General features: G+C 44.1%; 1 protein-coding gene across 3 annotated transcripts in view; it reads right to left on the reverse strand.

Moving 5' to 3' along the window:
- SEMA3E (semaphorin 3E) overlaps positions 1–27,695 on the reverse strand; it is an 885,350-nt gene that overhangs the window by 131,357 nt on the left and 726,298 nt on the right. For all 3 annotated transcript variants that reach the window (XM_078674182.1, XM_078674183.1, XM_078674181.1), the window contains 4 exons: positions 26,267–26,386; positions 7,944–8,086; positions 3,959–4,073; positions 641–710 (listed from right to left, as the gene is read on the reverse strand). In XM_078674182.1, coding sequence (XP_078530308.1) covers positions 641–710; positions 3,959–4,073; positions 7,944–8,086; positions 26,267–26,386 — 448 coding nt within the window. The remainder of the gene's footprint in view (positions 1–640; positions 711–3,958; positions 4,074–7,943; positions 8,087–26,266; positions 26,387–27,695) is intronic.

Consider the following 27,695-nt stretch of genomic DNA (forward strand, 5'->3'; position numbering starts at 1 on the left):
CCAACTTCTCTCTCCTTGTAACTTCCCACCTTCTTTCGCAACTCAGGATCTGCAGGATCCTTGCATTGGGTAATGGTCGCTGTAATACACATTTTTTATTTTAGCCAGCCAATTAGATTGTAAGGATCCACAGTTAGGTTCAGGAGATGTGTATCACCCAAGGTGTGAACAAAGTCCCTCTTTTGATAGGATTTTATTATTGTTCATATTTGGTACCTATGTATCCTCACCAGATCTGGTGTGTTGGAGGATTTACAAGTAAAAGGTGAAAATATATATAAAATTACCTTTCAAAATCCCCTTGTCACCTTTCAGTAAAGCAAATATCTAAAAAATAAAGTACGGAATGGCGGGCTTTACACCAATCTATAAAATGCATCTATTTTGACTAAAACCCTATATTGATGCCGAGTTTTGTCTAATATCATTCAGTAATATTTGCAACAAGGAAAATATAAATAAAAAAACTGATGGATTTGCAAAAAATATGACATGCGAAGACTTAGCTAAATGCTGTAACTAGGTTTATTGCCAGTTTCCACAAAACCATGCTTATAGAACACATTTTAACACATTAATTCATTTAACGTTTTTTCAAAGTCATATGTATTTATTGCATTCCTGATTTGTCACTAAATACCTTGTTGTGGTGAATAATCCAAAGATTTCTGGGTTTTTGCTGTCTCGAGTCTGTAACAAAAATATATCTTCTGCAATATAGAAAAAGAAAGTAGAAGTAATTAAAAATATATAGGTGAGCAGTAGGTGGATAGAAAATAAATATAACAAATATTAAATCAAAATCATACATGTTTTGTTTCCCACTTTTAAAGATAAAGGCGGCCAATTACTCATTAATGAAAGACATACAAGCTCAAAGAATTGAAACTACACTGACTGAATTGTAAGATACCATCTACAAATGTCTTCCCTGCGTACTGCTTCAAGAAACTGACATCATGTGAGACCTCTCAAATCAATAGTACTTTAAACAAAAAGTGTTCACAGATTACAAATTAAACATCTTATAAAATTACACGTTCGGTTGTATGATATTACAACGAACTCCGTTGTAACGCATGCCTTTACCACGCATGCGTTACAACGGAACACTATTTTCACGCTTTTCCTTCTCCACGTTTTTTACGTGGTGACGTCATACGTAAAAAAACAAACGGCCGTTTCCTTCCCCTGCGCCGCCGATTTCCTGCACATCTTCTCTAAAGGTTAGTGGTTTTTTTTTTGGGGGGGGCTAGCCCCCCCAACCCCCCCTTTTTTTATTTGTACCCTTTACCACACATGCCTTTACTACGTACTTCGTAGTAAAAGTATGCGTGGTAAAGGCTGTCGTTGTAACCACGCATGCGTTGTAATGCATGCGTGGTTATGGTTTTAGTTGAAACGGCCTCGTTGTAGTGGCCGTTTCCCGGATGTAAACCTAAGCCCATCGTAAATGCAATGCGATTTCAACAAATCGTGGGATTAAAGCAGCTAAAGACTGCTACCCAATAATTGGAGCAGCCACTCTATTCATATGGGAAAACATTTATCTAAACATAGACTGCAATGAAAAGGAAGACATTTTTATGTCAGTGTCCACATGTGCACAGCATATATTCGCACAGTTTCATATAACACACTGGTAAGTGATGGCGGCTGGCAATTTTACCACCGAGAGAAACGGCGAGTCACACATATACACACACACCCATGCATTCACACACATCCATTCACAACATTCACTAACAAATACACATTAAACATCCATGGCTAACCAAGGCCCTACAGTGGTCGGCACCTGCATAGGGCTTCTGAGACAGTTACGGAAACTTGTCCCCCTCCTTTCAACTGCCTCCTTACAAATGATCGTGTCGGCCACAATTTTCTCCAGACTGTACTACGGAAATGCCTTCTATATAGACCTCCCTCAAAAGCTTATTAATAAACTACAAGTGGTTCTTAATGATGCAGCCAGGCTGATCTTTAGGTTACCAAGACGGGCCCACGCCTCCCCTCTGCTGTGCAAACTGCACTGGCTCCCCATCAAGCAGAGAGTAAAGTTTAAAGGCCTTTGCATTTCCCATAAGGCAGTCTATGGCAAAGTCCGGCCTATATTAAGGAATGCTTAAAGAACTATGCTCCGGGACGCGCACTCCTCTGAGGCCTGCCACCTGGCCACCCCAAGATGCAATACTGCATCTAAAGGGGGTAGAGCTTTTTCCATACTGCTCCCACAACTCTGGAACCATATGTCAATCAGGGAGAACCAATCACAATATCAATCTACACAGGGAGCACTTGCACTTTGACACTGATAAGCAGTGGGAAAGTGCCCAAAGCAACTAAGCCAGCAAAAACGAAATCCTAAATCCAGCACAGTATCAAAAACGTAGGAGGTAGAGGCAGAAAAGGCAGGGAAAACCACGCCAAGGATGCCAGGTCTAACACCGTTCTACCACCCCCAATATGCATTTATGACCTTCATCTCACAAGAATTATCTCCATGGAACAAAGAAGTCCAACTTTACTCTTGGTTTTCCCACCCAACGTTTATTCGGTCCTTGCTCTATATGGCTTGCAGCACAGAGATTATTTGATAGATTATTAGAGGCATTATATATAATTTGGTTTATGTATCATCGACCTTGCGTCACTCCAGCTGCACTAGAAAAATGTAGGTCTCTCTCTCTCTCGCACTCTCTCTCCCGCTCTCTCACAGCCACTGCTACTGTGGTTCATCTGCCCTTAACCTTTGGCTGAATGGTGTTGTTCATCAGCTTTCAACAGTCCATGGCACTTCACACATGTGAATTTTTATGAAACCCCCACTCAAATTTAGCTCTACCCCCAAACAGACTCCTTGGCCCCAGCGCCTGCCCTGCTCTAGTGCTCCCCAGCTGCTCAGGGGCGTAACACAGGCACCCGCAGCCCCTGCGGTGCGGGCCCCCGAGCTGCAGGGGGCCCCCTCAGCACAGTACTCAAGTGTGAGAGCTCCGGATTAAATCTGGACCGGGGTCCTATGTGTACCTTGCAAGGGGGCCCCCTCAACTTTCATTATGCCACTGCTGCTGCTCCTGTGCCACGTGTTCTACAAAACGGAGTGGCCACTCATGTATGTGCATGCATTGTGACCCATGGGCGCATGTGTCTTGATGCAGCACCCTCATTCATTATGACAGGCCACAGACACAGACAAACATTGGCAAAGAAAGTATGTCGCACTCATCCTTAAAGAGGAAGCCAATTGGTTTTATTAGTTGTTTTAGCTTGGAATTTCGAAAGAGGCAGAGGCTCTATGGCTTGCGGCTATTTAATGATCTATTTAACACTACAAATGTTATTTAAAAGTTTATAAAAATCTTTCCTTGAGAAATAATGAGAATTTTCCAAAGATTTACTGGCGCAAAAATATGTCAAACAGAGAATAAAAAAGGTTTGTCTGGGATTCTTCATATTTAGGATATATTTCATGCAATTTTAATGCAGCTCACATAATTATATTCAGCAGATTAACATTCACTAGGTTATTTTTCAAATTGTCTATTAAGTGAGATGTTCCTCCTAATGTTAGAACAACACCCACACAGGATAGCACCTCGCCCACCACATCCCACATTTCCTCCATACAGCACATTGTGATAGCTGCTCTATCTGTGTGGCAGGAATTTTAAAGTTTCAAAATGTCTTACTATAGCGGGCAATATATAGACAAACCAAACCAGTATCCACAATACCCGGTGCAATGCAAATTAATCATTTATATCATAAAAGAGCTCCATGTAACTGTCTGTAGAGGAAATTACAATATAGATTCAAATAGCAGTCATTTCTCGTTAGCAATACTTAATTAAATGTAAACACATTTTCTCGAACATGTTATAGACGTTACAGTGAGAGAAGTTTTGGTTAGAAAGGATTTTAACGCAAATCATGTTTTACAGTTCCTCATTATACTTACGGAGTTCATCAAAATATGTGTCAATTCCATTTGGTCCCGGAACTGAGCAAATGAGCCTTGATTTAAGAAAACTGCTCCATTTATTTATGAGCGTTCGCTGTCCACCTACATCATTCTGAAAACAAAACAAAGAAAAAGCACCTTTTAATTGACATAGCTTTAAAATATTTTCAGCAAATTACTTTGGAAGATAATTTATTGCTATCCTTTTTACTGGATAATTATAGATTAATCAATGTTGGCAAATATTGTACAATGTTTTGCCTTGGGTGAAAGGATGGCATTTATTACCTTTTAGGCGTTTTTATTTTATATATGTTTAAGCACTGCTAAGCACCCATCAGGGGCCACAGAACACTTTGGTGTAAGGCTACATAAGACAGTGAAATGGCAGTTTGCATTATAGTTCATGAGCCATAACCGGAGAAAGAGATCCAGTTTATGATCCAACAGCGAAAGACTGTGTTTGCAGTTAACTGGCACCTCCACTCCAGGTATGTTGGTTGGTGATTTACTCAGTTTAGTCCTCTGATGCTGATGTTCACTACTTACCTGCCCATTCCTGAAGAAAACCTTTTAACTAAATCACCAGGTGGAAAACGTTGTCGATATTACTACGAACAGATTTTAACTTACTTTGAAATTTCACAGTGTAATAGATTAAATAAAATACACAGCTCGTCAATATTTTTTATGTTGTGGTTTGTGGTATACTGTCATGCACCAATGCACTGTCTAACTGTAGAGGGCATTCTTCAATGTTCGTGGGGTGAGAGGCTTGCATTTCGTTTTTAGAATATTCACATCTGGCTGTGCTCCAGCAGCATGCTTGGCAAATCACTGGAACAGACTTCAGATTTCACTACCACAGGAAAGACCAAGGTGGGACTCCAGGACTTACAGCCTGATTCATCAAGGGGCCGTTTTGCGAGCCCCTAATAGCGGATCATAGCGATTCGCTATTGAGGACTCGCAAAACGGTATTCATGTAGGAATTGCTAAATAAATAGCGATTCCTACACATTCCTTATTTGCGAGTAGCAAATTGCTACTCGCAAATAAGGAATAACTCCCCATTCATTCCTATGGGCCAAAAGGCCCATAGGAATGAATGGGGAGTATCCCTTATTTGCGAGTAGCAATTTGCTACTCGCAAATAAGATAGCGATTTTAAGGGTGCCAGGGGTGTCCAAAGGACACCCTGTAGCACCCCTTAAATGCACATTTGAACAGGTGTTGCGCACACACATGTCCAAAGGACATGTGTGTGTGTAACATGCAAAAGAAAAAAATGCACTAAAGTGCTTTTTACACTATTTTCGCAATTTACCACCAAGTCAGACTTGGTGGTAAATTGAGACCAAATATTGCGATTTCGCTATTTCTAATTGGTTGATGAATTGCATTTAAGGAATCTCTATTAGAGATTCCTTAAATCCAATTCCCCGCAAATATGCGAATTCTTAAATAGCGATTTTTGCATTTGGGATGATGAATCCCAAATGCAAAAATTGCACTCGCAAAAGGCAAGATTCTGAGAATCTTGCCCTTTGCGAGTGCAATTTAGCTTGATGAATCAGGCTGCTAGTGCTTAGGTCCCACTCAATTCCTGTGCCCTTAGATGACTCCTGACCAAATGCAAGCTAGGATTAGGGACGGCATTTTTTAAGAGTAAAAACCAATAAGGTATATACCAATTTCACAAGGTTTTCACTTCCATAAAATTACGTTTTGTTTTGTCCGTTTGATAGTGTTTTGTTTTGTCCGTTTGATAGTGTTTTGAGCAGAAAATGTCTTCCAACTGTGGTCCACATATATTGTCTCCTTGAACTAGTATGTGTCCTGCTGGAATTTGTATGAATTTTTAATGCAATATAAGGAATGCCCTTTGAGCAAGTTTTACACGAGATACTAGCAAGTACGTTTCGCAAACTTTTACATAATTTGAAAGAATTGTCATGAAATTTCACAAAAAGAAATTGCGATTTCTGGCACCGCTTGTTAGGAGTGGCCAAATGTACCTTCATGGGGCACATTAGATAAGACACACCTGGACATGTAATTTCATTTTTCTGTAACACTTATACTGCAGCAGTCACAAATCCCTTTTACTGAGGAGCACTCTATTAAATGAAAAATCCTTGATGGACGGGGCTCCATTACATGCTTTTTTTATTGCAGAATGCTGGAGCAATGTTTCCCTATAATAATGAAAACGTTGCTGCAGCTAAACATTCCAACATGTTGCCTGTAATTGAGCTTAGGCCCACTTTAGAGTTGGTTAATCAATCCAAGCTGTGAAAAGCCCTCCATGACTAAGGGAAGGTGCCTGGCATAATTGAGCAGGCTTGTCTCCTGCATGAAGTTCGTATGGCTCGTGTGTCGCATACTTGTCCGTATGTAGATTGCAGGTTACAATGGGTGCAGCCTTATTAAGCTTATGCATGAATGCCTTTAAAGCAGAAATAGCGAGAATATAAGTCAAGCAAACACTTTTGTCAAAAGCTGTCTGTGTTGCATTACTTACTAGGGGGAGTAAAGCAGTAATTGTATATTTTCATTCCCTGTAGCATGTTGCAACCATACAAAACATCTGTCAATGCTACCAAGGCTGAACCGGCTAGTGATAGCACAAATATGAACAGCAACACTGGAGTAAAACGGGCAGACAAGGTTACCAAACGTCAGGCTTCATAAATCCACAACACACCTGCACAAGGGAGGTACAAATGATGTTTAATAGCCAATCAGTATGGTGATATGGTGATACACACCAAAGTGGAAGTGAAAATTAGAACCCTTTGGAAACCCTATTTGGAATTTTCTTCCCTCAACGACAAGGAACGCTTTAAAATAAGCTTAAATTGTGATGAAATCCCATCCTAGGATTAGCAAGTTGAAATGAGGCCAAACTTAATTACTGTCTGTATGTGGAAAAAATGAGATAACAGAATCTGCTCGTCACTTTCTCATTTTCTGCCTAGAATAAAAATTCTTAAACCATTTAAATGCGAGTGTGAACTAAAAGACTATCAGCCTGATTCATCAATCTCCCGTTTTGCGAGCCCCTAATAGCGATTCATAACGAATCGCTATTAAGGACTTGCAAAACGGGATTCATGTAGGAATTGCTAAATAAATAGCGATTCCTACACATTCTTTATTTGCGAGTAGCAAATTGCTAATCGCAAATAAGGAATAACTCCCCATTCATTCCTATGGGCCAAAAGGCCCATAGGAATGAATGGGGAGTATTCCTTATTTGCGATTAGCAATTAGCTAATCGCAAATAAGATAGCGATTCACCCTGTAGCACCCCTTAAATGCAAATTGAAACAGGTGTTGCGCACACACATGGCCAAAGGACATGTGTGTGTGCAACATGCAACTTAGAAAAATGCTTTTAAAAGCATTTTTCTAAGTTTTTGCTATTTACCGAGAGGTCTGACCTCTCGGTAAATAGCGGCCCAAAATTGCATTTTCGCAATTTTAAAATGCTTCATGAATTGCATTTAAGGAATCTCAAATAGAGATTCCTTAAATTCAATTCTTCGCAAATGTGCGAATTCTTAAATAGCGAATTTTGCATTTGGAATGATGAATCCCAAATGCAAAAATTGCACTCGCAAAAGGCAAGATTCTGAGAATCTTGCCCTTTGCGAGTGCAATTTAGCTTGATGAATCAGGCTATATATTCCTGTCATGCTAGAATTCCTTTCTTCCTAGTTAAACCAAGAATTTGTGATCTCTTTTTCATGCTCGCACCAGTTTTTAGACTCATTGATGTAAATGCTCAGACTAGAAGCTTGGCTGAACTCAGAACAATGAAGATACTTTAATACAGAAAATCAGTCGGCTTACTGATAATTTAACAACTCTATTTAAGAACAATGTTCTAAAATATTTAAAGAACAAAAGAGACTTTCAGTCACAATGTTTAGAAACGCTAGTACTTCAGTAAAGAATGTACAAATGTTGATCTTACCGCACACACTCGTCCCACCCGGGCATAAATGGCGCCGTTTCCCTTGTCTGTCTCTTGTGCTTTCTCGGTGAAAAAAAAGTAAACCTTGTTGTCATCGTGATCATCATTGTCAGGAATGACGCCAGAGCCAACAAACTTTGGTTCTGTGAAAAGGAAGATGAAGAATAGAAAGTTTGATTCTAATTTAACTTCTTTTCTTGAAATATGTTAATGCGTGATCATGTGTGACTGAGTCAAGAGACATTCCAACATTTGTATCAGGTCTGGTGGCATTAGCTAAGATCTTTTGATTTGACTAAATTATAATATACCTCATTATGGGAGATTTCCCCCTGCCCTCTTCATCCATTGGTCTGTTATTGTGTCAGTCACATTTTTCTTACAGCCATTATGGCATTCAGGGTTGGACAGCGACTTCAGCCATTGGCTAACTTTATTGTGAGGATGGCATTCTATCCTTTCACAAGTAGCACATCCACACAAAGTAGTACCCACATGTGCCAAGGGCTACCTGCGCAATGTGTGCCTTTTGAGACCCAAAAATATTTTTATGTTTAGCCAATTATTTTTAGATTGTTGAGAAGGTGGGAAATTCCCCAACAATAGAGGGGCTTATTTATAAGACTCTTGTGCCAGTGGTATGTCACATTTAATATGGGAAGAAATGGCGTAGTGGTGGCACAATGAGCTTGTAAATAAACCTCAGAGTTTTGCAAAAACCATGAGAAATAGAAAAGCCCAGTGACCAATGCCAGACCTATGCACTTTGCCAACAATTGTTTGTTTGCTACACGTCTTGAGAAAGGTCCTTTTGAGGATCAGAATACTAAGCCTCTACCTGAGCAATGCTAGTCTTTTACATTAAAATAAGAGGGTGTGAACTACTTCAAATCTATTTTCTTAGTGCAAAAGGTGATGTTATTACAAAGTTTTGGAGTCAAAGGGGCTTATTTACAAGCTCCTTGCGACGGAGCTGCATCACTTTTTCCCATATAAAAAGTGACACACCAGTGGCACAAGGGGCTTGTAAATAAGCCCCAAAAAGTAAGGCACGGCGACGCAAGGGACTTGTAAATAGGCCCCTAAGTTTGCCTGGGTCGTGTGCTGCACTGCATAGGTTTGTATTGTGGGTGTGTGTATTTTTAATGGTAAATCGACAAGTGATTTGGGTAGCTTTGCGCAACGTGAACTCCCACACAAAACGTTAGAAAATAACCCTCTATGTTTTTTTTGCACCAATTACACTGTAATCAGGCGGAGTAGGGCGTCCATCAGAAACAGGAAATGCTAATATATTTATTTAAAAATATGTAACGCATTTATTTATCCTTCTCGTAGTTTTTTCTGTTATACACATCAGACATACAGCATTTACAAAGGTGCCTGATTTGGAATTTAATAAATCTTTGGTTCAAAATATGAAATGTTGTATCTTTAACGAGGTTAAGTCTTTAACCCCTTCGGGGCTGATGACGAGCTAGGCTCGTCATGGCGCACACCGGTCGTGCGCGGATGACAAGGGTGACAAGGCCAGCTCGGCATGAGCCCCACCCTCGGGGGAAGTGCTGGCGCTCCCCCGAAGGTCTCTGATCGCGCTTGTTTTGCTGGGGGGGGCAGCGGAAGAGTTTCCGCTGCCGCCCCCGTCCCTCCCCATGGGAATCCCTGATGACGTCAGTGCGCACAGCGACCGCTGACATCATCAGGGATTCCCAGCGCTCGGGAAGCCATTTGCTTCCTGAGCGCCGTGCAGCAAGGTAGGTTTCTGCACTCCGGCGGGGTTTGGGGCCGCAAAGAGGCATTAGGGGAGAGGAAAGAGATTTTCCTCTCCCCTGATGTCTCTTTGCAGGGCATTTCTGCCTCACGATCGCGCACAGCGTCGCGATCGTGCGGCGGAAATGCCCCCACTAGCACCAGGGATTTAAATTTAGTTTATAGGAAGCGACCCCTTGGGCAAGGGTCGCTTCCAGGCGGGGTCTCATTATGTTTTCGTTTTTCTGCCCCCCCTGGGGGCAAATCGGTCCGTTTTTTCAGGCGTTTTGCCCCCAGGGGGGGTAGAAATTCACCACTAGCACCAGGGTTGTTTTTTGGTCGCAATATGGTGGCCATGTTCAATGTTTATGTTTTTCTGTCCCCCCTGGGGGCACATCGGCCCAATTTTTTTGTTGTTTTGCCCCCAGGGGGGGAAGAAAATGCCCACTAGCACCAGGGATTTTGTTTTTAGCTTTTAGGAAGCGACCCCTTGGGCAAGGGTCGCTTCCAGATGGCCTTACATGAATTTTTTGTTTTTCTGCCCCCCCCCCCCCGGGGGCAAATCGGCCCGTTTTTCGGCCGTTTTGCCCCCAGGGGGGGCAGAAATTTCCCACTAGCACCAGGGCTTTTTGTTGGGGCAATGTGTTTGCTTTGGGAAGCAACCCCTTGGGTAAGGGTCGCTTCCAGGTGGCCATGATTGTATTTTTGTTTTTCTGTCCACCCTGGGGGCAAATCGGCCCGTTTTTTTTGCCGTTTTGCCCCCGGGGGGGCAGAAAATGCCCACTAGCACCAGGGAATTTAAATTGAGTTTTTAGGAAGCGACCCCTTGGGCAAGGGTCGCTTCCTGGTGGCAAGTAATTATGTTTTTGAATTTCTGCCCCCCCTTGGGGCAAATCGGCCCATTTTTTTGACGTTTTGCCTCCTGTTTTTTGGCCCACTAGGCCCTAGGATTTGAGTTTTGTTCCAATGGTGGTTAAAATTTTGGTTATTTTTTACTGTCCGCCTCCCTTGGTGCCAGTTGGTCTTTTTTTGTCCTTACTGCCTTGGCTGGCGGTGTGTGTGGAGTGGTGCTTGGCTGGCGGTGTGTGTGGAGTGGCGCTTGGCTGGTGGTGTGCGTGGAGTGGTACTTGGCTGTGTGTGCACGGAGTGGTGCTTGGCTGGCAGTGTGTTTGGAGTGTCGCTTGGCTTGCGGTGTCCATGGAGTGGTGCTCGGCTGGTGGTGTGTCTGGAGTTGCGCTTGGCTGGATGGTGTGCGTGCAGTGGTACTTGGCTGTCTGTACACAGAGTGCTGCTTGGCTGGCGGTGTGTGTGGAGTGGCGCTTGGCTGGATGGTGTGCGTGGAGTGGTACTTGGTTGTCTGTGCACGGAGTGGTGTTTGGCTGGTGGTGTGTGTGGAGTGGTATTTGGCTGGCGGTGTGTGTGGAGTGGTACTTGGCTGGATGGTGTGCGTGGAGCGGTGCTTGGCTAGCGGTGAGTGGCGCTTGGCTTGCGGTGTGAGTGGAGTGGTGCTTGGCTGGCGGTGTGTGTGGAGTGGTACTTGGCTGTCGGTGTGCGCTGAGTGGTGTTTGGCTGGCGGTGTGCATGGTCTGGTGCTTGGATGGTGGTGTGGGTGGACTGGCTCTCGGCTGGCGGTGTGTGAGTAGTTACTTTCTGTTGGTCACTACACACACTGCTAGTTGAGTGACACTCTACGCAGTCCATCATTTTCTGTAGTTGCTGTGTCAGATATGTGGGCGTGTGAAAGTGATGGGTCCTTGATTTGGCGCTGGCGGCTGGCGGTGTGAATGTTTTGTATGTGTCACACGTACGAAAGGTGTATGAATGTCCTTACTGCCCCTGTGTGATGGGGTACTGGTAGGAGCAAAAGACCGACTGGCACCAAAGGGGTCAGGCAGTAAAAAAAATTAAATAAATTAACCAGTGTCTTGATGTTAAACCTCATCTAATCCCAATTGGTCTAAGCCCTATTTGATGGCCCATCTGGGCGAATGTAAATTTGGGGGGCAAATTTGTGTGTTGTTTTTTTAATTGTTATATTGTTTGTGAAATGTGGTAGTAATTGTTTTTCTTCTCTATTTTTGTCTTGTTCCAGGCTTATGCTGTTTGGATTGTTGTAGGTTGCGGGTCTGTTTGCAGCTTGTGTAGTTGCTTGTGCTTGGTAAGTGAATGTATTTTGTATTACTTTCCCTTGATGTTTGTCTTTTTGAAAAAGGTTGTACTTATAGCAGTTTGTGTGGCTCTGTGTTTTTTTTTCTTTTTTTTTCTTTTTCAGCATTAGTGTTTGATGTGCACTTTGTTTTCTAATCTGTCATTTCTTTTTTTCTTTCTAGTGGGATATCATTTCTTTTTGCTGTGTCTCAGCAGAGTAGGTGCTGGTGAGTGTAGCTATATTTGTTAAGAGTGAAATTGTTTTGGATTGTATTGTTTTTTTGTGAAAGCCTTACCTTGTTTACTTCTTACTTTGCACAGTGTAGGTTGTTGTTCACTTGTGTGTGCAGTCTTCTTGCTTTATAAGGATAATGGCTAGTCGCAGGATTACTGCTCAGCAGGTTCTTGGTTTGCTTTTTGAGTCTTCCTCTGACCATGGTTCAGAGACTGATTCCGATTCGGACCCAGAGGTAGGGGCAAAAGATTCAGGCAGTGAGTTTTCTCTTCGCATGGAATCATCATCATCGGATGATGAATCTTCTTCTAGTGCTGATGAAGGGCCTATGGTAGAGGAGGACATTGATGTGCCGGTAGTGGGCCAAGAGGCATCTGTGCTGCTGCCTAGGGCCGCAAGGTTTCCTTTCTTTTTACGTCGGCAAGAGGCATGTGGGCTGCAGCCTGCTCCCAAAAGGCTTCACATTGCTATGGTGCGCCAAGAGGCATCTGGTGCTTTTCGTCTTCCTGCTGGTGTAGTGCAGCAAGAGGCATTTGGGTCTGTTAGGCTTCCCATTGGTGTAGAGCGGCAAGAGGCATCTGGGCCTGCTTGGTTTCCCGGTGGTGTAGTGCAGCAAGAAGCATCTCAGGCTGCTAGTGTAGTGCAGGAAGAGCCCTCTGGGGATGCTATGTCTTCTGTTGGTGTTGTGCAGCCAGAAGTATCTGTGGCTGTTAGGCTTCCCGTTGGTGAACAGCAGCAAGAGGCTTCTGGGCTGCAGGCTGGGGTGGCTGCTCCCCCCGTTGATAGGGATGGCCTCTGGGTTCCCCCTGGCATGGTGCAGCCGGCATTGCCAGAGTTCACTGGTGTTCCTGGGTATAGAGTGAATACTGAGAATTTTCAGCCAATACATTTTTTTCAGTTGTTTTTTGCAAGAGATTGTTGATCAAACTAATTTGTATGCAGAACAGTTTTTGAGGGACAACAGTGCCAGCCTTAAGCCCCATTCTAGAGCAACCCGGTGGACTCCCACAAATGTTGAAGAGATGAAGAAGTTTTTGAGATTAACTTTTTTGATGGGCTTGCTAAGGAAGCCATCAATGACTTCATATTGGTCCACTAGTCCCTTGATGGCACCAGCTATATTTCCAGCAGTCATAAGTCGTGATAGGTATATGCTTCTTCTTCGGATGATGCATTTTGTTGATAATGGTTTAGCGTTGCCACGCGATCACCCTGATTGTGACCGTTTGTTTAAAATTCGGCCTGTCCTTGATCACTTTGTTGATCGTTTTTCTGAGCTCTTTGTCCCTGGTAAAGAAATTGCAGTGGATGAGTCTTTGCTATTGTTCAAGGGCCGCTTGGTTTTTAGGCAATACATTCCTAGTAAGAGGGCACGCTATGGAATCAAACTGTATATGCTGTGTGACAGTGAGACTGGATATGTCTACAATTTCAGGGTGTACACTGGTAAGGAGTCCAGCATTAACCCTCCTGGTTGTCCTTCTACTTTTGGAGTGACTGAGAAAATTGTGTGGGAACTAGGTAGAGGATTATTTAACAAAGGCCATCATTTATATGTAGATAACTTCTACACTGGTGTGCAGTTGTTCCAGGAGTTGGCCAAAGTGGGCACTGTTGCTTGTGGCACAATGCGCAGTAACCGTAAAGGTTTCCCAAAGGAACTTGTTTGCAAAAGGCTTGTGCGGGACAGTCTACTGCATTGCGATGCGTGGAGCTTCTAGCTGTGAAGTTTTCAGACAAGAGAGATGTGTACATGCTGACTACTATCCACGATGAAAGTACTGTACCTGTGCCTGTGCCTGTTTGGAGTCAGGGTGCTGAAGTGCGCAAACCTGTGTGCATTTTAGCTTACAATAAGTTCATGAGTGGTGTTGATAGAGTAGATCAGAGGTTGGAACCTTATGCTGCTCTTCGAAAGGCTTACGTTTGGTACAAGAAGTTGGCTATCCATCTGTTCCACTTGGCATCCTTTAATGCTTTTGTTGTGTACCAGAAGTCTTGTCCTGAGACGAAGATGCCTTTTGTTAAGTTTCAGGAGTCTATAATAGGCAGCCTTGTACTTGTGGAGCAGGCAAGTGTTCCTAGATTTGGAGTGGTGGAGGATGTGGCTAGATTGAAAGATCGCCACTTTCCTGAATACATTCCTCCCACTACCGCAAGAGACTTTCCGACTAGAAGATGGAGAGTCTGTTGGCGAAGAGGCGTGCGGAAGGAGTCTTGTATGTACTGTCCTGACTGTCCTTCTAAGCCTGGATTGTGTCTGACAGCTTGTTTTAAATCGTACCACACACAAAAGAAGTTTTGGGAGTTTTAATGAACTGTAAAGTTAATTGCCTGGTCTGCATTCTGTAAACATTTTTAGTTTGTTTCAAGGATTGGCATTAGTGCAAAGTGTTTAGTTTTAGAATTTGTGTTAGCTGATTTGTAGGTATTTCCATTTGTTTACTGTTATTTAAAAAAAAAGAATTCTAAATGTGTTTGTGGTGTGTGCAGGCTGGTGCTTGGCTGGCGGTGTGTGTGGAGTTGCGCTTTGCTGGATGTTGTGTGTGGAGTGGTACTTGGCTGTCTGTGCACGGAGTGGTGCTTGGCTGGCGGTGTGTGTGAAGTGGCGCTTGGCTGGTGGTGTGCGTGGAGGGGTAATTCGCTGTCTATGCATGGAGTGGTGCTTGGCTGGCGGTGTATGTGAAGTGGCGCTTGGCTGGTGGTGTGCGTGGAGGGGTAATTCGCTGTCTATGCACGGAGTGGTGCTTCGCTGGCGGTGTGTGTGGAGTGGCACCTGGCTGGTGGTGTGTGTGGAGTGGTACTTGGCTGTCTGTGCACGGAGTGGTGCTTAGCTGGCGGTGTGTGTGGAGTGGCGCTTGGCTGGTGGTGTGCATGGAGTGCTACTTTGCTGTCTATGCACGGAGTGGTGCTTGGCTGGCGGTGTGTGTGGAGTGGCGCTTGGCTAGTGGTGTGCGTGGAGTGGTACTAGGCTGTCTGTGCGCGGAGTGGTCCTTGGCTGGCTGTGTGCGTGGAGTGGCGCTTGGCTGGTGGTGTGTGTGGAGTGGTACTTGGCTGTCTGTACACGGAGTTGTGCTTGGCTGGTGGTGTGTGTGGAGTGGTACTTGGCTGTCTGTGCACGGAGTTGTGCTTGGCTGTCGGTGTGCGCTGAGTGGTGTTTGGCTGGCTGTGTGCATGGTCTGGTGCTTGGATGGTGGTGTGGGTGGACTGGCGCTCGGCTGGCGGTGTGTGAGTAGTTACTTTCTGTTGGTCACTACACACACTGCTAGTTGAGTGACACTCCACGCAGTCCATCATTTTGTGTAGTTGCAGTGTCAGAAATGTGGGCGTGTGAAAGTGATGGGCCCTTGAATGGCGCTGTTTGCTGGTGTGAGTGTTGAAATGTGATGGGTCCGCGGCTGGCGGTGTGAATGTTTTGTATGTGTCACACGTACGAAAGGTGTATGAATGGCCTGTAAAGAGGTTGGTGCCTTGACGTGGCTTTACAGCTCACGAGCTGTGAGTCAGTGGTTCAGTTAATCATACTTTCAATTATACGCAGTGTAATACATTTTTTGTGAAATTACTTGCGAATACAATTGTATGTACTGAATCATCACTCACCCTCATGCCAAATCCAACCACTATGTGAGTGTGCTTGCGGATTAGATGGCTGTGTAGTAATATTTGTTTTTTTTCTCTTTCTGCAGTAGGGTGTACCTTGTCCCTTATTGTGATTGTTGTAATGTGTTGCTTTTCCTTCCAGATGGTGTCAGTGGTCTGGTTTGTATCAGGTGTGAAAGGTGCGTGAATGGCCTGTAAAACGGTTGGTGCCTTGTCGTGGCTTTACAACTCACGAGATGCGAGTCACTGGTTCGGTTTTTATGCATTTATTTATTGACAGAGCATTTCATTTTTTTGAAATATCATGTTAATAAAATTTTATGTACTGAACCATCACTCGCCCTAAACCAAATCCAACCTGTATGTGTGTGTCTTTGAGGAATAGATAGCCGTGCTTGAATCTTTGACTTTTGAGTAACTCAGTTATGGTGTATATTATAGCTATAAATAACTCTCTAAATTTAGATATTATTATTAAATCATGGTTGTATATGGTCATGTCTTTCTGGTGAATTCTATTGTTGTTTTTTGTCCACAATCTCTTGCAAACTTGAAATTGTCTGTCACAATTTTCATGCGATATTGTCCCCTGAATCGCACGTTCTCCAATTGAAAACTTAATTCATTTAAAACAATTTGGTTTTGCAAGGGGGTTCCCATGAGTTTTTGGCCCGGGGCTTGGCGGGCATCTTTGGAAACTACCAAACCCAAACAGTTCTGAAAACTAGACACCCGGGGGAGTCCAGGGAGGTATGGCATGCGTGGGTCCCCCAATGTTTTCCTACCCAGAAATCCATGCAAACCTTAAATTTAGGTTGAAAAAAACCACTTTTCCATACATTTTTGGGTGGGATCTCTCTGCCGGCACAAATATCCTACCACCCAGCGTTCCCCTTGATCTCCCGAGTAAAATTATACCTCACTTGTGTGGGTGGGCCAAAGCCCTGTGACTAAGGTTGGGGTGCTTAATTTGTCAAACCTATATACTAGATTTTTTTAAATTAATTTTTAGCCTGTTCTGCTTTGGGGCACCCACACAAGTGAGGTATCATTTTACTCTCGGGAACAAGGGGAACGCTGGGTGGTAGGACATTTTTGCCGGCACGGAGATCCCACGCAAAAAAGATTGGAAAAGTGGTTTTTTTCCCCTAATTTTAAGGTTTGCAAGGAATTCTGGGTAGGAATACATTGGGGGACCGATGCATGCCATACCTCCCTGGACTCCCCCGGGTGTCTAGTTTTCAGAACTGTTTGGGTTTGGTAGTTTTCAAAGATGGCCGCCGAGCCCCGGGCCAAAAACTCAAGTGCCCCCCAAAAATCAAGGTAGTTTTGCTATAGGGTACGATTTGGACCTTTTCCTGTTGCAGCCACTATGCCTAACCACGCAAGTGAGGTATCATTTTTATCGGGAGATCAAGGGGAACGCTGGGTGGTAGGACATTTGTGCCGGCAGGGAGATCCCACCCAAAAATGTATGGAAAAGTGTTTTTTTTTAACCTAAATTTAAGGGTTTCAGGGATTTCTGGGTAGGAAAACATTGGGGGACCCACGCATGCCATACCTCCCTGGACTCCCCCGGGTGTCTAGTTTTCAGAACTGTTTCGGTTTGGTAGTTTCCAAAGATGGCCACTGAGCCCCGGGCCAGAAACTCAGGTGCCCCCGCCCAAAAAATCAAGGTAGTTTTGCTATAGGGTATTGTAAATTCACCACCGTACGATTTGAACATTTTCCTGTTGCAGCCACTATGCCTACCCATGCAAGTGAGATACCATTTTTTTCGGGAGACCTGGGGGAACGCTGGGTGGGTGGAAATTTGTTGATCCACACAGATTCCAGAACTTTCCACCACAGAAATGTGAGGAAAATTTGTTTTTTTTGTCAAATTCTTAGATTTGCAGGGGATTCTGGGTAACAAAACCTGGAGATAGGCAGTCGAGTCACCCCATCCTGAATTCCCCTGGGTATCTATTTTCAAAAATGTATAGGTTTGCTAGGTTTCCCTAGGTGCTGGCAGAGCTAGGGCTCAAAAACAAAAGGTAGTCTCTTTGTCCAAAAATGGGTAGATTTCACTGGGAAATTGAGGTGCGACCACGTTGCGTTTTGCGCTGTTTCATGTCGCAGCCACTATGCCTACCCACGCAAGTGAGGTACCATTTTTTTCGGGAGACCTGGGGGAACGCTGGTTGGGTGGAAATTTGTTGATCCACGCAGATTCCAGAACTTTCCACCACAGACATGTGAGGAAAATGTGTTTTTATTGTCAAATTGTAGCTTTGCAAGGGATTCTGGGTAACAAAACCTGGTGGTAGGCAGTCGAGTCACCCCATCCTGAATTCCCCGGGGTGTCTAGTTTTAAAAAATGTATAGGTTTGCAAGGTTTCCCTAGGTGCTGGCAGAGCTAGGGCTCAAAAACAAAAGGTAGTCTATTTGTCCAAAAATGGCAAGATTTCACTGGGAAATTGAGGTGCAACCACGTTGCGTTTTGCGCTGTTTCATGTCACAGCCACTATGCCTACCCACGCAAGTGAGGTACCATTTTTATCGGGAGACCTGGGGGAACGCTGGGTGGGTGGAAATTTTTTGATCAACGCAGATTCCAGAACTTTCCACCACAGAAATGTGAGGAAAATGTGTTTTTTTTTGTGAAACTGTTAGCTTTGCAAGGGATTCTGGGTAACAAAACCTGGTGGTAGGCAGTCGAGTCACCCCATCCTGAATGCCACTGGGTGTCTAGTTTTCAAAAATGTATAGGTTTGCAAGGTTTCCCTAGGTGCTGGCAGAGCTAGGGCTCAAAAACAAAAGGTAGTCTATTTGTCCAAAAATGGCAAGATTTCACTGGGAAATTGAGGTGCGACCACGTTGCGTTTTGCGCTGTTTCATGTCGCAGCCACTATGCATACCCACGCAAGTGAGGTACCATTTTTTTCGGGAGACCTTGTGGATCGCTGGGTGGGTGGAAATTAGTTGATCCATGCAGATTCCAGAACTTTCCACCACAGAAATGTGAGGAAAATGTGTTTTGTTTGTCAAATTCTTAGCTTTGCAAGGGATTCTGGGTAACAAAACCTGGTGGTAGGCAGTCGAGTCACCCCATCCTGAATTCCCCTGGGTGTCTAGTTTCCAAAAATGTATAGGTTTGCTAGGTTTCCCTAGGTGCTGGCAGAGCTATGGCTCAAAAACAAAAGGTAGTCTCTTTGTCCAAAAATGGCAAGATTTCACTGGGAAATTGAGGTGCGACCACGTTGCGTTTTGCGCTGTTTCATGTCGCAGCCACTATGCCTACCCATGCAAGTGAGGTACCATTTTTTTCGGGAGACCTTGGGGAACGCTGGGTGGGTGGAAATTTGTTGATCCACGCAGATTCCAGAACTTTCCACCACAGAAATGTGAGGAAATGTGTTTTATTTGGTCAAATTCTTAGCTTTGCAAGGGATTCTGGGTAACAAAACTTGGTGGTAGGCAGTCGAGTCACCCCATCCTGAATTTCCCTGGGTGTCTAGATTTCAAAAATGTATAGGTTTGCTAGGTTTCCCTAGGTGCTGGCAGAGCTAGGGCTCAAAAACAAAAGGTAGTCTCTTTGTCCAAAAATGGCAAGATTTCACTGGGAAATTGAGGTGCGACCACGTTGCGTTTTGCACTGTTTCATGTCGCAGCCACTATGCCCACCCACGCAGGTGAGGTACCATTTTTTTCGGGAGACCTGGGGGAACACTGGGTGGGTGGAAATTTGTTGATCCACGCAGATTCAAGAACTTTCCACCACAGAAATGTGAGGAAAATGTGTGTTGTTTTGTCAAATTGTTAGCTTTGCAAGGGATTCTGGGTAACAAAACCTGGTGGTAGGCAGTCGAGCCACCCCATCCTGAATTCCCCTGGGTGTCTAGTTTTCACAAATGTATAGGTTTGCAAGTTTTCCCTAGGTGATGGCAGAGCTAGGGCTCAAAAACAAAAGGTAGTCTCTTTGTCCAAAAATGGCAAGATTTCACTGGGAAATTGAGGTGCGACAAAGTTGCGTTTTGCGCTGTTTCATGTCGCAGCCACTATGCCTACCCACGCAAGTGAGGTACCATTTTTTTCGGGAGACCTTGTGAATCGCTGGGTGGGTGGAAATTTGTTGATCCACACAGATTCCAGAACTTTCCACCACAGAAATGTGAGGAAATGTGTTTTTTTTGTCAAATTCTTAGCTTTGCAAGGGATTCTGGGTAACAAAACCTGGTGGTATGCAGTCGAGTCACCCCATCCTGAGATCCCCTGGGTGTCTAGTTTCCAAAAATGTATAGGTTTGCTATGTTTCCCTAGGTGCTGGCAAAGCTATGGCTCAAAAACAAAAGGTAGTCTCTTTGTCCAAAAATGGCAAGATTTCACTGGGAAATTGAGGTGCGACCACGTTGCGTTTTCCGCTGTTTCATGGAGCAGCCACTATGCCTACCCACGCAAGTGAGGTACCATTTTTTTCGGGAGACCTTGGGAAACGCTGGGTGGGTTGAAATTTGTTGATCCACGCAGATTCCAGAACTTTCCACCACAGAAATGTGAGGAAAATGTGTTTTTTTTGTCATATTCTTAGCTTTGCAAGGGATTCTGGGTAACAAAACCTGCTGGTAGGCAGTCGAGTCACCCCATCCTGAATTCCCCTGGGTGTCTGGTTTTCAAAAATGTATAGGTTTGCTAGGTTTCCCTAGGTGCTGGCAGAGCTAGGGCTGAAAAACAAAAGGTAGTCTCTTTGTCCAAAAATGGCAAGATTTCACTGGGAAATTGAGATGCGACCACGTTGCGTTTTGCGCTGTTTCATGTCGCAGCCACTATGCCTACCCACGCAAGTGAGGTACCATTTTTTTGGGAGACCTTGGGGAACGCTGGGTGGGTGGAAATTTGTTGATCCACGCAGATTCCAGAACTTTCCACCAAAGAAATGTGAGGAAAATGTGGTTTTTTTGTCAAATTCTTAGCTTTGCAAGGGATTCTGGGTAACAAAACCTGGTGGTAGGCAGTCAAGTTACCCCATCCTGAATTCCCCTGGGTGTCTAGTTTTCAAAAATGTATAGGTTTGCTAGGTTTCCCTAGGTGCTGGCAGGGCTAGGGCTCAAAAACAAAAGGTAGTCTCTGTCCAAAAATGGCAAGATTTCACTGGGAAATTGAGGTACGACCACGTTGCGTTTTGCGCTGTTTCATGTAGGAGCCACTATGCCTACCCACACAAGTGAGGTACCATTTTTTTCGGGAGACCTGGGGGAACGCTGGGTGGGTGGAAATTTGTTGATCCACGCAGATTCCAGAAGTTTCCACCACAGAAATGTGAGGAAAATGTGTTTTTTTGGCATATTCTTAGCTTTGCAAGGGATTGTGGGTAACAAAACCTGGTGGTAGGCAGTCGAGTCACCCCATCCTGAATTCCCCTGGTGTCTAGTTTTCAAAAATGTATAGGTTTGCTAGGTTTCCCTAGGTGCCGGCAGAGCCAGGGTGCAAAAACTACAGGTAGGCACTTTGCCATAAAAGGGTCAATTTTTAACTGCAAAATTGAGGTGTGACCACGTTGCATTTTGCGCCGTTTCCTGTCGCAGGCACAAGGCCGACCCACACAAGTGAGGTACCGTTTGTATCGGGAGACTTAGGGTAATTCAGATTTGTAAATCAACTGTTATTACCAATTGAGTTTTCATGCATTTCTCCCTTCCCAATGAAAGACATTGTGTAAAAAAAAAATCTTTTTAAAAAATGATCAATAATTCTCATGCTAGTATGAGTATTCCCAATTTTGAAAATGTGCAATTATATACTGTTTCTAGACTCTATAATTTGTACCCAATTCAGAAATACATAGGTTTCTTTCATACCGATTTTTCCACATATACATTTTCCAAGATTAAGTGCTCTATACCCAGTAAATAAAAAAAAAATCATTGCAAGTTGCTGCTCAGTTTTTGGATCTGGGTTCGTCGTTTTCTTGGAGAAACTACAAGGTAGTATATATCCTCACAACCAGGAAGGTCTAACGAATGTAATGGTAATTTGCTTTCCAAGAGCTGTCAAAATTACAAGAAGTTATAGGTGAAAACGTTCCAATATTTAACTGTTAGTTTATATAAAGAAACCTTCATGGATTTAGACAAATGACCCCTTTTTGAATTCAGAAGTTTGTCTACTTTTCAAAAATGTATAGCTTTCCAGGATCCCTTATTGCTTTCATACTCATTTCTACCATTAACTGGAAGGTGGTGAAAAGCTCTAAAAATCGCAAAAATAGGCTATGTCCCAAAAAAATGCCAAAACTGTGTGAAAAATGTTGGTTCTCTGACAAAAGACTGTTATTCCCTAAAAGCTGAAAATGGAGATTTCAGCCCCACAAACCCTTTTTTGATACCATTTGCAGGGAAAAACCCAGAGGCTTTCATTTGCAGCCCATTTTTCCCATTTTTGTGAAAAAAACAAAAATGTCACTATATTTTGGTTAATTTCTGGGACCCCTCCAAGGGAATCCACAAACCCTGGGTACCTTTAGAATCCACATGATGTTGGAAGAAAAGGACGCAAAATTGGCGTGGATACCTTATGTGGTCAAAACGTTACAGGGGCCTAAGCGCGCACTACCCCAAATCGCCCAAAAAAGGCTTAGCACAGGAGGGGAAAAGGCCTAGCAGCGAAGGGGTTAACGTGTTTGCGAACCTTTAACATACCTACTTCATTCCACATTATCAGATATTTTTATTTACCATTGCAACCACTGCTTGGCTACCCACATAAAAATTAATGCGTAACCTATGTTATTTCGAATAAAAGGTGTGTCTTATATTTGGAGTGGATGATTTTTTCGAAATATTTTCTTCTGAATACATCACACGGAGCTTAGAGATCATTGTTACCTGCTGTAGCGATCTGAGTACCGCGCAGGCGAAACCCGGAAGCTGGCCTGGAAGGGCTTCCACACTTTGTATCACTCTCTGGCCAGGCGTGGCCAGACAGCTTAAATAAATGGGCGGAGGTCACTTTGGCGTTCTGGCCCACATCAGCAGACTGAGTGGTTGTGTGTATTTAGGGCTCCGTGCCAAAGGCTCCAGCACTAGTAAAGGCCAACGCGACACCTGAGTCTGACGGTCAGTTTAGTCAGAGTAAATAAACCATCTTCCCCACCAATCCATGCTATGTATGCAAGTGAAAAGGCTCTGCCTACATGACTTTTAGAGGCGCCAAAATGTTCTATTATATGCATTGTATTGCTACCCTCCCGCCTTATTGAGCTGATTTCGGATCCTACCAAATCTATAGATCTGTATTGGTAATGGATCCCGAGGGTGATGCGCCCAGGGATAAATAAAATGGACATTTTCTAAAATGCCACAGCCAAGCTACTTTTGAGAAGTGCACCATGCAAATGGCATTACAATGCTGCTTAAAGAGCTCTATTTATTTACAGTTAGTAATAATGAAAGATTTTTTTTATTCTATGTTGTTTGCCTTGCTTCATTTCTAATTCTCCATCTCTGAGGGTATCCAGGCACTTAGCAGGTGGGTAGGCAGCTGAATCCCAGGAGTTTATTGGGAGAGCCAACTCTTCAACTTCTTGCTGAACTGAAGAATCAATAAGGAGGCTCTGATGTCATGTGGAAGGTCATGCCACACTTTGGTGGAAATGTATGAGAACGCATGGCCTCTGGCTCAGTTTATTTGTATGTGAGATACTTGTGCAAGTGACGGTCTGGCTGAGCGGAGGTGGTTGGGCAGTGTATGGCTGTTGAGGTAGGTGGGGCCTATGCTGTGTAGTTCTTCGTATGTGTGTGTGTGTGAGGATTTTGAACTGTGTGCGTGTGCTTATCAGGAGCCTATGCTTGATGTGCGGGGTGATGTGGGTACGGCGAGGTAGGTTGAGGATGAGTCTTGCTGTGGCGTTTTGAATGGTTTCGACCGTGTTCAGGAGTTGTTTGGTGATTCATGCATAGAATGCATTACCGCAGTCACACCTGCCATCTTCACATCTTGGAAAAGGTCCTCCACTTTGTCAGGGAAAATGGGAGCACCCTGCTTTGCAGCAACTGTTGACCCCAGACAGAGCGAGCCACTCTCGAGAAGTACCTACTCATTACATGGGTTAAACAGTGGAATACATTTGCACTCACTGTACCAAAGCCAGATGGGGATGCCATCACACCACAAGCAAAGCCTCCATCTACATTTCCTAATGCAATATTGAAGGGTTCTAAGGTGCCACTAGTTGAAGAATGTGCCATTTAGAAACCCTCTTAACATTAATGAACTAATATTCCTAGGTAAATTTACTGGCTTATGAGTTCAGTATGATATAGTTGTATCCACTTTTATAATTCTTACTGCTCCTTATTTGTCAAAAAGCACTGTGAACTTTAACATTATAGCGACATGAAATGATAAACTGTAGCAAACACCTGAGTGGAAAATGTGTAGACCAAAACAATCCCTGGGACAGAGTCACAGATTAAAATAAGGTTGAAATGGGCTGCATATTCCATCATTGTCTCGTAAGGCATGGACATGTCAGAAGGTATTTGTGTTCTTTGTGAGCAACTGTTGATCACAAACTAGAGATGGTAGTCGATTCGTGCCAGGGCCGGACTGAGAACCAAAACTGGCCCTGGCAAAGTGCTCGGCCGGCCCCCTGGGGGTGCGACCGAGCTCTTTGCCGGGGCCAGTTTTCGGCCGATTTTGTTACAGGGCCGAAAAACGGCCCTGTATCAAAAACTGCCCCCAGGGCCCAAAACAGGCCCTCACCCTTGCGACCCACTGGGGGATGGGGTTGCCCGGTGCCCGCAACGGCCAGTCCGGGCCTGATTCGTGCTTCCGAAAGCGAGGACCTCCGGTATAGAACGTGTGGATTTCACACACTCATCAATGAACCGGAAACCAGTGCTAAATGAACAGTGACATAGAAAGCACTTTGATACACTTTCAGGACTTCAATTGTTTTGAAGGGATGATACAAAGAATCGCTCTACTCTGCTGCAGAGATAAATGTCGGCCAGTTCTACAAAACTGCATGAAAAACATTTCACACAACACAGAACCCCCTTCCTCTAAGTGTCCCCCCGAGGAAGCAGTCATGCACGTGAACCTCCAGAGAGCTGAGGCTGTCGTTCGAGACAGCCAGAAACTGAAGGTGTCCTTATCACACCACCGAGGCTTTCTAAAAGGGCTCACTTTTCCCATGATTAGGGTAGTCCCTGAGAATGCTCACTTTCTCAAGCAGCTGGGGGGTCGCCCCAGTACGGTACAAAAGGGGGTGGTGAGAGACGGAGCATCTGAACCAATCAAACACTCACACCCAGTCAAAAGATCTGGGTTTGATCCATCACCGTTCTTTAGCCCACTCTGCCACCCCAGTTCAGACATGGCTATATGCAAATCAATCTGACCCTGTGCCTCATGGGAACAGTCCAGCCCGAACTGCCAAGCCATGTCTTCCCTGGACGGGAAACAAGCTTCCGAGGACCGGTTTCTGGCATTCCAGCCGTCTTCAGCCCGGCTTGCTTGAATCCAGTGGTAAAGTGAGCAGGGGACTCAAGTCTGAGCATAGCCTGCCACACTTATGGTGGCCAATGCTGGCCGCCATAAGTGTGGCAGGGTATGCTCAGACGTGAGTCCCTTGCTCACTTTGCCACTGGATTCAAGCAAGCCGGGCTGAAGATGGCTGGAATGCCAGAAACCGGTCCTCGGAAGCTTGTTTCCGGTCCAGGGAAGGCATGGCTTGGCAGTTCGGGCTGGACTGTTCCCATGAGGCACAGGGTCAGACTGATTTGCATATAGCCATGTCTGAACTGGGGTGGCAGAGTGGGCTAAAGAACGGTGATGGATCAAACCCAGATCTTTTGACTGGGTGTGAGTGTTTGATTGGTTCAGATGCTCCGCCCATCACCACCCCTTTTTGTACCGCTTTGGCCGCCATAAGTGTGGCAGGGTATGCTCAGACGTGAGTCCCTTGCTCACTTTGCCACTGGATTCAAGCAAGCCGGGCTGTAGACGGCTGGAATGCCAGAAACCGGTCCTCGGAAGCTTGTTTCCGGTCCAGGGAAGGCATGGCTTGGCAATTCGGGCTGGACTGTTTCCATGAGGCACAGGGTCAGACTGATTTGCATATAGCCATGTCTGAACTGGGGTGGCAGAGTGGGCTAAAGAAAGGTGATGGATCAAACCCAGATCTTTTGACTGGGTGTGAGTGTTTGATTGGTTCAGATGCTCCGTCCATCACCACCCCCTTTTGTACCGCTTTGGCCGCCATAAGTGTGGCAGGGTATGCTCAGACGTGAGTCCCTTGCTCACTTTGCCACTGGATTCAAGCAAGCCGGGCTGAAGACGGCTGGAATGCCAGAAACCGGTCCTCGGAAGCTTGTTTCCGGTCCAGGGAAGGCATGGCTTGGCTGTTCGGGCTGGACTGTTCCCATGAGGCACAGGGTCAGACTGATTTGCATATAGCCATGTCTGAACTAGGGTGGCAGAGTGGGCTAAAGAACGGTGATGGATCAAACCCAGATCTTTTGACTGGGTGTGAGTGTTTGATTGGTTCAGATGCTCCGTCCATCACCACCCCCTTTTGGGTCGCCCCAGTACTACATGTGCTTACCGTTCAGCAGCCGCTCGTCGTCATGCTCAGTCCTAATGTGCGGCTGGCGTCCCATGGTACGGAAGATGGCGGCATCTCGACCCCAGTAGTCACTATACAGGCCAGCAAACAATTCTCCTCCTAGAAAACAGAGATGGTGCGATGCAAATGATAATGGCATTGCATGTTTTTGGAAAGTATTCAAGTATTCATCAATATTGTGCATCAGTGCCATAAAATGGTCTCCTAACGTCAAACTAACAGTTTCAAAACTATCATTAAAGTTAATAAAATAAGCAAGAAGACGAAATAAGAATTGTAGTAGCAGGTCATTGTGCAGCCATGCACTGCGACTAGGTTGATAAAGGGTCACAGCAAACGTATGGCAAGATTTGAAAAATCAGTGTCAGAAATGTGAAGAGATTGTACACCTTTCTAGGCAGCCAGAAAAACCTATAGATAGAATGGAGGAGCAAATAAATGACCTGAGATTGTGTGCAAACTAAGACAACCACCACAGTCCTGTTGCCTAACACAAAGGAGAGTGCCACATGTTCCCATTCCCATATTAACACGTGTTGCCTAAGAGCACACATTGCTTAAAAAAGTATTGAGGTTTGACGTGTGTATTTTCAGTTGCACCATCTAAGTGGAAATCTGAATACAAATATTGGCTATGCTTGAAATGCCTATGAAATATACTGCTGCAGAGTTTAGATAGTGGATGTGCCAAGCACTTCTTTGACACACCAAAAACAAATCTTACATTAGTGCACACAAGCGACTCTTGTCTAATGTGCAGTAGTGTACCACTGGGACAAGTATGAGTATTCAGACAACCCTTTGTGCCTAGTGTTATTGACAATCTATTAACAAGCATTTTTTTAATATATATGTATATATATATATATATATATATATATATATAAATTTTATATACATAATACAATAGTCTCGAATTTGCGAGAGTAAAAGCTATCGGCATTGAAAATGATAATGCCTTTTATTTATGTGTTTTGAAAACCTACAGTTGAAATATACGTTTTCTAGTTTAGAGGTTTTAATGCCCAAATGTACTAATTATAATCTTAATTCAAGCAGATAAAATACAATACATTAAAAATCAGTACAGGTTTTGCCATGCTTCCTTTCTTTAATCTTGTTGGCCTCAACCTTATCATGAAGTAAACTTCATCTCTGATCTCATGTAACTTCTCATAAATGGTCAGGTCGTATGAAAAGTGAATATATTCTTACAGTCACATCTGGCTGGATCTTTTATGGGAAACTTGATAAGAAATTGGATTTACTTTGTTTACAATAAATTGGGAACTGAAAGAACTGTGATCTATGCATGTCATAGTGTCAGACTGTAAAGTCAGTTGTGAACCTAATTGATGGATTTTATTATGCATAGTATTGATCAATAAAGATTTGTAACAACTTGGAT

This window comes from Lissotriton helveticus, chromosome 1_1 (genome assembly GCF_964261635.1).
Source record: "Lissotriton helveticus chromosome 1_1, aLisHel1.1, whole genome shotgun sequence".
Classification (NCBI taxonomy): Eukaryota; Metazoa; Chordata; class Amphibia; order Caudata; family Salamandridae; genus Lissotriton; species Lissotriton helveticus.